The following is an 11,746-nucleotide window of genomic DNA, read 5'->3' as shown; positions in this document are numbered from 1 at the left end:
ATTTATTAAAACAAATGAAAGTTATTAAAATAAGTTACATTATTAAACATAGATGAAATACTTTTATCAAATTTTTAAGTGAATTATATTTATTTCATTATTACATTTCTTGTTCCTTTTTCTTTATTATTTTAAGAATAAATTTTTTATTGTAAAATATCCTTAATTGGAACTTAGTATTAAAAATAAAAAAGTAATTGGAAATAGTCTTTTTTTTAAAGGTGATTTTAATATCGTATCATCATTAATTGAAATAACTTAAAAAAAGTAATTAACTTTTAATATTAGATGTCACAACACTTTTTTTTTAGGTTGTGAGGTGAATCTATTTACATCTAATTAAATTTAATCCTATCTAACATAGTCAACTATATACGTATCTATTATAAAAGTAAAATTTTAAATATTAAAAGTAATATTAGAAACACTTTCATTTGTAGATATCAATATATAAATATATGATGGAGGGTGTTGGCAGGTTAAGTTATGTATGATTAAGTTATATATGATTTCAACAAATCCACTAAAAACAAATTGAGTTGGGTTGAATTTAAAATAAAAATTACAGAAATGCAATCCAATTCAACTCATTCTTGATAAAGTTGGATAAGATCTTGAAAAAAATATTAAAATTTTGTAATTTTTAAGTATTAGCCTAATACAAAATTAACATTATTTTTATAAAAAAATAAATTAAGATTTTAAATAAATCAATAAATCAAGTTATAATAAATCTATTAAAATAATTTAAAATAATATATATATATATATATATATATATATTATATTTATATATATAACGAGAATAAGATGAGTGTAATGTTAGATTATCGATACTAAATCCATTATAAAACTCATATAAGAGTGACTCAATTTTGAAATTAGATTAAATTTAACTAAATCATAAAAGAAACACTATTTAATCTAATTGGATTGAATTTTAGGGCAACCCAACCCAATAAACATTCTTAATACTTCATATCAAATATACAAATATCACTTTAATTTATATAATTAATAATGTAAAGTTAAAAAACAACCATATAACATATCGAAGTGATTTTTGTTTTGAATAAGTTGTTTTTATAGAATAGTACATCCAAATAAAAACAATTGGCAACACACAATTTGTTTAACCAGTAAAACTTAACCAAAAAAAAAACTCATTTACAGTAAAACAGACAAAAATCAATTTAAATATAAAATATCCATAATTCTGATACTAATTGATAATCATGACAGCAAAAAATAAATAATTTATTTTATATTTAAATTTATAAAATAAAAGGAATAATGGATAGTAAAGATGCATACTTGTTGATCAACTTAACACACACACATATATATATATATATATATATTATTTAGTGTTTGTAGAGTTTAATAAATTTTTTAAACAAAATATTTTCTTTTTATTAATTATATTTTAATTATAATTAATATGTAATAATATTTGATTAAATTAATAAATTAATTAAGGTAAACATCTAGTAGTATCTTTATATTAAGATAACATGAAATAATATTATTATAGTTTCACTAACTATTAGAAAAAACAATGCAATATTTATTTTCTATCATTTATCAGTATGAATTAATTTTAAAATATAAAATAAATATCACATTTTATTAAATCATTATAATTTAACAAAAACATTTTTTTTTCATAAGTTTTAATTTTATTATAAACACAGACTCATTATTATAATTTATGAATATTTTATTAAATAATCATTAATTACATAAGTATATAACTATATTCAATATTCATTCGATAACGTATATAATATTAAAATATAACAAATAACGTATTAACTAAAATTACAATATCATATTAAAGTAAATATTTACTTATTAAAAAAATTATTTAAGTCAAATAATTGATTATATTCAAATGATAATAACAATTAGCAAAATATATTTATTTATATGTTTTTTCATAAAAGCTTTTGTATTATACATCACTATAAAACTTACATTTCAACAATACATCTAAGTAATAACAATCATTTGCCACCACATGAAAAAAAAAATATATTATTAAAAAAAAAATACAAAAATATACAGGAAGAGTATACATTAACAAAAATGGTACATAAGTAATTTATACCTATTAATAAAGAACTATAAAAAAATACTAGATAAAAGCTTATTATATCAATGAAAATACTTTATTTGAATAAAGTCAAAGTTAACAAACTTATTAGCAAATACATTCCTTTCAAACTCTGAATCTTGATTTTTTCATCATAGTTAAAACAAGTATTTCACCTATTACAAAACATTGAAGAGGTATTCAACAATACATCTATTAACTTTTTTGAATATTATTATTATTATTATCCCTTTTCAAAATAATTGTATGATAAAAAAATAATGGACATTAAAATGTTCTATTATTATAATCTATACTAATAATAAATCTTAAACTATAATAAAAAACTATTATATAAAATAATATAAATATGATATAAAAAACAATTGACTATAAAAAAAAATTGAGTATATACTTGAAATTCATTTCCCAATCTAACTAACTATAATACCTTTTTTCTAGAAAACAGCGGATGGAATGATAAACCGTAGAAGAAGCCAAAGATGAGAATAAGATGTCTTCGATCTTGAATTTATCTAACATTATATTACTTACCAAATAAACCATTTTTTAATTATATTGGATAGGACTTTTATATTAAATGCTAACTACGAAAATATGGTCTGTATTTTTTTTACATGATATTGTAAATTGATATATGCACTTTTTATGTTATCAAGAAACGATAATTTTTTCATATACTTTGTATTATATAAACAGAAAATATTACATCAGGTAAAAAATAATTAATCAAATAAAAATCTCTTTAAGAGGGCCAGTAATGAATGAAATAGCGACTGCGTCTTTAACAGAATCTAAAATTGGATTTTAATTTTTGTTAAGTGCATAAATTCATCTCTAAATTTATTGACAGCTAAAATTAGTTTCTAAAATTTTGGTCATTAAATTAAATTGATCGTTCTATATTACTAGATAACCAATGGTTAATTGCCTTATTTCTTCGTTTTTAACACTAAAATTAAGTTGTTTTCTGTCTGAGGTTAATGGTTTCTTCCTCTATTTAAAAAAAGCACAATATTTTTTCAAATGTCATTACATAACATTAAAAATATATTCCTTCTAATTTTCAGTTTTAATAGAATTTATATAGCCTTTCTTTGTGTAAAAAAATATTACCACTACTCCAATTTTCTTCTTTAATTAATCATTGTCTTTGTAATACTAAATAATACATCTAGAAAATGCAGTGAAAATAGTAATAGTATCTTTTAGCAAACACCATCACAAATTATGAAGTAGATGGAAGTATAAAATGAGGTGTTGGAGAGATAGGTGTTGGTAGGAGAACTAAATAGACGAAAAAAGTTGCTTGGGTGAAGGGTACCACAGCAACGTTAAAACACACAACACACAAACCAAACCTTTTTTTCTCGGTTTCTCCGCCACTTCTTCCTTCTCTTTCTTCCTCCCACTCTTTCTAACTCTTCTTATTTATATTTTTCGATTCATTCCAACGCTTCCGTCCCTCACTCACTTTCTCCAACTTCGATCTATTCGCTCTTTCATTCCTTCATTCACTCCATATCTCCATGGCCACCCTTTTCAACCCTCCTCTCACCGCATTTTCCGCCTCCAACAAACTCCACTTTCCATCACCCATCTCAGGTTTCTTCCAATTATCAATTTTTCAATCTCCCTCTTTTCTTTTTATTCACTATTTTACTTTTCCTCACTGAAATGTTTTATCTTTCTGTTTTTTGATGGTTCAGCGAGGAAAGGAGAGTTTTTTGTTGTCAGATCTGATGCGCGGATGAACCACCTCCTCTCAAGAGGAGCTCAGAAGTCTCGGACTCAGAAGCTGCTTACTAATGCAGTTGCCGTAAGTTGTTTGTGACTATCCCTTAATTTGTTTTTAGTTAAATTTAGGATTCATGAGATGTAGTGTGCAAGGTGTTTGTTATAATGCTGTTGATTAGCTTCTGGGTTGTTTGCAGACTAAGGCAGATAGTTCTACATCATCACAAACCGGGTAAGTTTCTTTCTGCTATCACTTTCTGTCACTCTTAAATGTTTTTTTTTTATATTTATTTAATGTTTTAAACTAGTAGTGTCTTACAACACCGTATGCAGTGTGTTATGTGATGAGACTAAGTTGATATGTTTATCCTTTTTTGGCTGGTAAATTTACCTCTTTATTTAATTATCCTGGTGCTAATGCTATCATAATTAGGACAGTCTAATTCAGTTTGCATAAGACCCATTTCTTAAATAAATTGACTTACTTGTCACTTTCAAAATGATTTTGGGTTTATTTAGCCACCAGTAAAAAGGCAGAGCGCTGTTACATGTTTACTAATCATCTTTTAGGAATAGATATTAATTTTACGCGGCTGTTTTTTTAGGAACAGATAATAATTTTATGTTGGCTGTTTTTGTTAGTGTCATGTTTTTCAAATAAAATGTTTTTTCCTTGTACATGAAATGTGTTATAGGTGTGCATTTTGCATTGAAAATGCAAGTGTTCGCATTCATCTATACTGTACCACAACTACTACGCAACCCCATACTTATGGTAATTTTATTTGATTTTGTAGTTGATTTTAGAGCACTTAAAAGGGTGTTTATTTAGTAGCTACTTCATTGTTTTTGGTGTTTGATTTTAATGCAAAAATAATCTTTTTTGCATTGTTCTGTACTTTTTTAGTCTGATGAAATGCAGTCGTAAAACCAAAGTATAAGTTCGGAACTATGATAAAGGTTGGCTGGCAAGTAATATTTACGTGACAGTTAATCTTGAATCGTAGTTAACAGAGTATTGGTTGAACTTTCTAAAAGCATGCTTTGGCATATGTTGTATGCTCTTATTGCCTGTGTTAGTTGTAGAAATAGGATGAGAAGGTGCCAAATAATGATGAAATTGACCAGGTATGCACTTGACTCTCAGGCATGAACTTCTCCTCTTTGAGGCCCTACGAGAAGGTTTGGAAGAAGAAATGGAGAGGGATCCTCGTGTATGTGTCATGGGTGAGGATGTGGGTCATTATGGTGGATCTTACAAAGTGACCAAGGGCCTAGCACCTAAGTTTGGGGACCTCAGGGTTTTGGACACCCCTATTGCTGAGAATGCCTTCACAGGCATGGGCATTGGAGCTGCCATGACTGGTCTGAGGCCAATTGTTGAGGGCATGAACATGGGTTTTCTACTTCTGGCATTCAACCAGATCTCCAACAACTGTGGCATGCTCCATTACACGTCTGGAGGCCAGTTTAAAATACCAATTGTTATCCGTGGACCTGGTGGAGTTGGGCGGCAACTAGGGGCTGAGCACTCACAGCGACTTGAGTCATATTTTCAGTCAATCCCTGGAATCCAGATGGTTGCCTGCTCAACTCCTTACAATGCCAAGGGCTTGATGAAAGCTGCTATCCGAAGTGAGAACCCTGTGATCCTTTTTGAGCATGTGTTGCTTTATAACCTCAAGGAGAGAATTCCTGATGAGGAGTATGTATTATCACTTGAAGAAGCTGAGATGGTTAGGCCTGGGGAGCATGTCACAATTTTAACCTATTCCAGAATGAGGTATCATGTCATGCAAGCTGCCAAGACATTGGTGAACAAAGGGTATGATCCTGAAGTAATTGACATAAGATCTTTGAAACCATTTGACCTTTACACAATTGGAAATTCAGTGAAGAAAACTCATCGCGTGTTAATTGTTGAAGAGTGTATGCGGACAGGTGGAATTGGTGCTAGCCTGACAGCTTCTATTACTGAAAATTTCAATGATTATTTGGATGCTCCTATTATATGTTTATCCTCTCAGGATGTGCCAACGCCATATGCAGGAACATTGGAGGAATGGACTGTGGTTCAACCTGCTCAGATTGTCGCAGCAGTCGAGCAGCTCTGCCAGTAATTGATGAAAAAACCAGTCCCAATAAGGATATGGTTCTGGTAAAGCTATAGCTAGAACCTGCTTTACAAGTTTCCCATTTCCTTCTTTTTCTTTCTCTTCCAAGTCCCCCCATGACCTAAACCTTTTTATTTATTTTTGGATAACCTTTTGCATTTTTTTTCATAAAACATTTACAATTATCACCCAATCTGAGGTATCTGCATCTTGTAGTGGCTACGATCTTGTTAGGCCATCAACTCTCGTATTTGTAGTATGCGTTGAACCCACCTCAAATTCTTATCGTAGGCCTATTTTGTAAGAGTGATATTATTTATACAGCATACTTTTATGATATTTCTCTCACTATCTTTGTTCATCACATTACCTATCTTCTCACACACGTCTCTCTGTTAGACTACAACTATCAGTTCTCATTTTGAAACCACTTGTATGGGTGGTTTGTTTTCATGGTTGTGAATTTAAACAAAGTTTGTAGATGATATAGAAAACATATGACTGCAAATGCCACGTCAATGTTAAGGTTTGTAAGTTTTTCAGAAAACTAAATTTATCAAATTTTGAACTTAAACCATAAGAATGATTATCCACTCTGTCATTCGTTTTTTCTATTGGTGATGATGGTTTTTAAGAGAGTTGGTAACAATGACAACCATGATGTGAGAATAATAGAAATGATAATAATGAAGATGGCACATGATGATATTTTTACGGAAAAAAATTCTCACATCATATACAGGAAAACTATATACTGACACCACATTATAATAATATTAAAAATTAAAAAATAAATTAAAGATTATTTTATTGGTGTGTAAAGTCAATGTTTTTTACTGTTTATAGCATATCACCACTCTATTTTTTCCTATCAATTTCATATCTTAATCTTAATTATAAAAAGAGTAGTGACAATTTGACACCAATGTTCCAAATTACATCCATCTCATGTCTATTATTTTACAAAAATATCTCTATCACATAAGTAATTCAACACGAAGGTGTAATTTGGAGCAAAGGAAAAATGGGTGTCAAAAAATCATTTTTTATAAAAAATGGATAAATTTGTTAGTGCAATCAAATTTTAACAGAAATTGGATAAATTTGTTAATATAATCAATTTTTAACAGAAATTGTTCTATTTTAACACGATTTGCCTATTTTAGTGATTTTTTAAAATTTTATTTATTTTAATAATTATTTTATGAAAATGTACCTAAATGTTAAAAATCCCGTACATATAGCGAAAATAGTGGTAACAGTAGTTTTTGACATAGCTTTGCCAATTACTGTTTTAATCTAGAAAATACAAAAGTATTGAAGTAGGTTTGATACATCTTGTCTTTTATAAGGACCCAATTAAAAGATGATCTAAGCATGTGAAATATTTAATGTACAAATAGTTAAACAATTCAATAAGAAACTATGTATTAAAAGAACTTCTCCTTCTTCTTAAGAGTAAACACAAATCCCTAAAATTGTTTGCTAAAATAACATGCGTACAAGCTATTCTAATTTTAAAATTTAATTATGACAATTGAAATAAAAAATCAAAATTGTATAGTGTGATTAATAAAGTAACAAAATTATTAACAACCATAAAGAATATTTCATGTCCACTTAAAAGAAACTGATTCTCTCTCTTGAATGTTGGAATAAGCTAAATAGAAGAGTGTATAAATAGGTGTGCATTTATGTTCATTTGTGTACATCATATAACACACAGTTTCTCTAATAAAGGTTTTTCAGTTTTCAATTCCAACTGTCATTTAATTCCCAACAAAGTGGTATCCAGAGCATAGGGAGGGGACTTGTGTGGTTTCCTGGCAGTGAGGGTAAGACTCTTGCTGGAACTTTGAGCAGAGGAGGATCTGCTGGTTTGCAAGCCAAGAATTGAAGGTTGACTGCTGTAGGTGATAGCTGTCATGGCTGCATTTGGTGTGGTTCTAGGGAGTCTTCCAGTGTTTGATGGGAAAGATTATGATGATTGGATTGTGAAGATGGAAGCCATTCTTGGTTTTCAAGAATTAGAAGAAGCTGTCAAGCTTGAAACAGAGGAGCAGAAGAAAAAGTCTGAGAAGCAATCAAAAGAAAATAAAAAGATTGATTGCAAGGTACGGATGTTACTGCATCAGTGTGTCTCAGCGGCCATTTTCCAGAAAATCTCAAAAGCTGAATCTGCCAAGCATATTTGGGACATACTAGAACAAACCTATGGAAATACTGGTAGGGTTAAGAAGGTGAGGTTGCAATCACTCAGAAGACAATTTGAGTTGCTGTCCATGACTGATCAAGAATCAGTGTGTGATTACTTTGGTAAAATCCAAGCAATTGCAAATTCCATGCGAGGCTGTGATGAGCAGCTGCCTGATTCAAAGGTGGTTGAGAAGATTCTTAGAACTTTGACTCCTGCTTTTGATCACATTGTTGTGGCAATTGAAGAATCCAAGGATCTTGATGAAATGACAGTAGAAGAACTCCAGAATTCTCTTGAAGCACATGAGCAGCGGTTACTTTCAAGAAAAGGTAAAGAAAAGGTGGCAGAGCAAGTTTTCCAGGCTCAAACTGCTGGCAGAGGCAGAGGAAGAAGTGGCTGGAAAAAGAAAGGAAGAGGAAGAGGAAGAGGAGGTCAATCAAGTGACTGGCCTGCTTCAAGCAGTCAGAACCAGAGCCAAAATAGTGTGCAGAAGCAGAAATTGGCTGCTGGTAGAGGGAGTCAAGATCATGGATCCAAGAAATTCCAAGATAAAAGAAAACTGCAGTGTTATAATTGTGGAAAGTATGGTCATTTTGCAGCTGAATGTTGGGGAGCTGATAACAGTAACAACACTGGAAAATTTTCCAAGAAAGATGAAGCACATCTAGCTCAAGAAGATGAAGATTCTGATTTAGATCAAGTATTATTGATGGCCACTACAGATCAAGATGAAGATGCTTCAAGTTGGTACTTAGACACAGGCTGTTCCAATCATATGACTGGAAACAGGGAGTGGATTATTGATTTTGATTCTAATGTCAAAAACAGTGTGAGATTTGCAGATAATAGTATGATCTTTGCTGAAGGAATTGGCAAGGTCAGATTCACTTGTAAAGATGGAAGAGTTGGTTGTATGAATGATGTCCTATATGTGCCATCAATGAAGAATAATCTTCTCAGCTTAGGCCAACTACTGGAAAAGGGATTCAAAATGTCAATGGAGCAGAATTCTATCAAGATCTATGATCAGAAATCAAGGTTGGTTCTTAAGGCACCTTTGTCTAAAAATAGGACTTTTAAGACTAATCTTAATACATCAACTGCACAATGCTTGTCTTCAATTGGGAATAAGGAGGAAACAAATCTGGTGTGGCACTACAGATTTGGCCATTTGAATTTCAAGAGTTTGAACCAACTGAGCAGTAAACAAATGGTCACAGGGTTGCCACCAATCAACCTATCTCATAAGACTTGTGAAGGTTGCCTATTTGGGAAGCAATCAAGAAAGAATTTTAAGAACTCTGTACTGCAAAGAGCAAAGAAGCCTTTGGAGGTTGTATACTCAGATGTATGTGGCCCTCTTGATAGCAATTCACTTGGAGGTAATAGGTATTTTCTTACTTTTGTGGATGAATTCACCAGAAAAATCTGGATCTACCTATTAAAGAAGAAAGGTGAGGTGTTTGGAAGATTTGTAAAATTTTGTGCTAAGGTTGAAAGGCAATCAGGCTATGCCTTAACCATTTTCAGAACTGATGGAGGTGGAGAATTCAATTCCAAAGAGATGGAAGAATTTTGTGCTGCAAAAGGAATTGAACATGAAGTTACAGCTCCTTACACTCCACAACATAATGGAATTGCAGAGAGAAGAAATAGAACTTTGCTTGATATGGCAAGGTGCATGCTTAAAGGCAAAGGGCTGCCTCATAGCTTTTGGGGAGAGGATGTCACCACTGCAGCCTATATTCTCAATAGGTGTCCTACAAAAAAATTGGAGGCAGTTGTACCAGAAACAATTTGGTCTGGACTTAAACCAACTGTTAGTCATTTGAAAATTTTTGGTTCCTTGTGCTATAGGCATATTCCATATGAGAAGAGGAAGAAGTTGGAAGATAAGAGTGAAGCTCTTATCTTAATTGGATATCATCCAACAGGTGCTTACAGGTTGTTCAACCCAGTAAACCAGCAAATTCTCATCAGCAGAGATGTTGTTGTAGATGAGAATGCATCCTGGAATTGGAGTAAATCTGTAAAACAGATTCATTGTTTTTTAGAAGACAGTGGACAACAACAAAACGAAGAACATGAAAATACTGTTGAGCCAGAATCTAGAAGATCACAAAGGCAAAGATTTCCTTCTTCCAGATTAACAGGTCATGAAGTTTACAGGGATAATTTGATCACTGATGAAGGAGAGTTGGTTCACTTAGCATTTGTGGCAGACATTGAGCCAATCACTTGGAAGGAAGCAATAGTTGATAGAAAGTGGAAGAGTGCAATGATTGAAGAGCTGGAATCACTGGAGAGAAATGAAACCTGGGAATTAGTGGCTTTGCCAAAGGGAAAAAGACCAATTGATGTCAAATGGGTTTTCAAGATAAAACTCAAGTCTGATGGCAGCATAGCCAAGCATAAAGCAAGATTAGTTGCTAAGGGTTTTCTGCAGAAATATGGAATAGACTACACTGAAGTCTATGCACCAGTGGCCAGATTGGAAACCATTAGATTGGTGATTGCTGTGGCCAGTTCTAGAAACTGGAAAATCTATCAAATGGATGTTAAATCTGCATTCTTGAATGGAATTTTAGAAGAGGAGGTTTATGTGACTCAGCCACCAGGTTTTGAAGCAAAGGATGCCAACCACAAAGTGTTCAAACTTAAGAAAGCACTTTATGGACTCAAACAAGCTCCTAGAGTGTGGAATAAACTGATAGATTCGTTTTTGCTCAAGCTAGGCTTCACAAAGTGTTCAGTAGAATATGGAGTGTATGTAAGAGAGTCACAAAGTCAAAGCTTAATCTATGTATGTCTATATGTGGATGATTTGTTAATCACAGGGAGTTCAATGACAGAGATTGAGCAATTCAAAAATAGATTGAAGGCTGATTTTGAAATGACAGATTTGGGAATGCTTAGCTATTTTATGGGAATGGAATTTGTATACACAGATCAAGGTATTATCCTGCATCAAAGGAAGTACATTAATGAAGTGCTCAACAGATTCAATATGAATCAATGCAATGGAGCTAGGGTGCCTGCTGCTGGAAATTTGAAACTGACAGAAGCCTTGGAGGAGATTGCAGTAGATAGTACTTTGTTTAAACAGATTGTTGGAAGTTTGAGGTTCATCTGCAACAGCAGGCCTGACATAAGCTATGCAGTTGGACTAATAAGTAGATTCATGTGTAATCCAAGAGTCTCTCACATGGCAGCAGCAAAGCACATATTGAGGTATCTTAAGGAGACAACAGGGTACTGTTTCCAGTAAGCTTGAATAAATCTGAAGACTGTTTGGAGGCTTGGAGTGATTCAGACTGGTGTGGTGATAAAGTGGGAAGGAAGAGCACCTATGGATATTTTTTCAAATATTTGAAAGCACCAATTTCTTGGTGTTCTAAGAAGCAAACTGTAGTTGCTCTCTCATCTTGTGAGGCAGAGTATATAGCTGCAGCAGAGGCAGCTTGTCAATGTGTTTGGCTTGAATCTGTGCTTAATGATTTAAAACTGGATCATGTCAAGCCTGTGCAACTTTGTGTGGACAACCAATCAGCCATCAATCTTGCAAAGAATCCAATCTCACAT

At 32.0% G+C, this 11,746-nt stretch overlaps 1 protein-coding gene across 1 annotated transcript; it reads left to right on the top strand.

Annotated features, from left to right (window-relative positions):
* The first annotated feature begins 3,370 nt into the window (after positions 1–3,370).
* Positions 3,371–6,331, top strand: LOC137832393 (pyruvate dehydrogenase E1 component subunit beta-3, chloroplastic-like). Its single transcript, XM_068640538.1, has 4 exons — positions 3,371–3,721; positions 3,826–3,935; positions 4,051–4,085; positions 5,001–6,331. Exons 1-4 carry the CDS (start codon positions 3,646–3,648, stop codon positions 5,971–5,973), a joined length of 1,194 nt encoding a protein of 397 aa, XP_068496639.1. The 5' UTR covers positions 3,371–3,645; the 3' UTR covers positions 5,974–6,331.
* Positions 6,332–11,746: the final 5,415 nt, after the last annotated feature.

Source organism: Phaseolus vulgaris, chromosome 6, assembly GCF_000499845.2.
Source record: "Phaseolus vulgaris cultivar G19833 chromosome 6, P. vulgaris v2.0, whole genome shotgun sequence".
NCBI classification, from domain to species: Eukaryota; Viridiplantae; Streptophyta; class Magnoliopsida; order Fabales; family Fabaceae; genus Phaseolus; species Phaseolus vulgaris.
Note: the sequence above shows the minus strand (reverse complement) of the source record. Positions and strands in the feature narration are given on the sequence as shown.

Excerpts from the sequence above, each read along its gene's own strand:
- LOC137832393 (XM_068640538.1), top strand. The coding sequence starts at position 3,646 with ATGGCCACCCTTTTCAACCCTCCTCTCACCGCATTTTCCGCCTCCAAC. Across the intron at positions 3,936-4,050 it reads TGCTTACTAATGCAGTTGCC|ACTAAGGCAGATAGTTCTAC; the intron begins GTAAGTTGTTTG and ends GGTTGTTTGCAG. Across the intron at positions 4,086-5,000 it reads TCTACATCATCACAAACCGG|GCATGAACTTCTCCTCTTTG; the intron begins GTAAGTTTCTTT and ends CTTGACTCTCAG.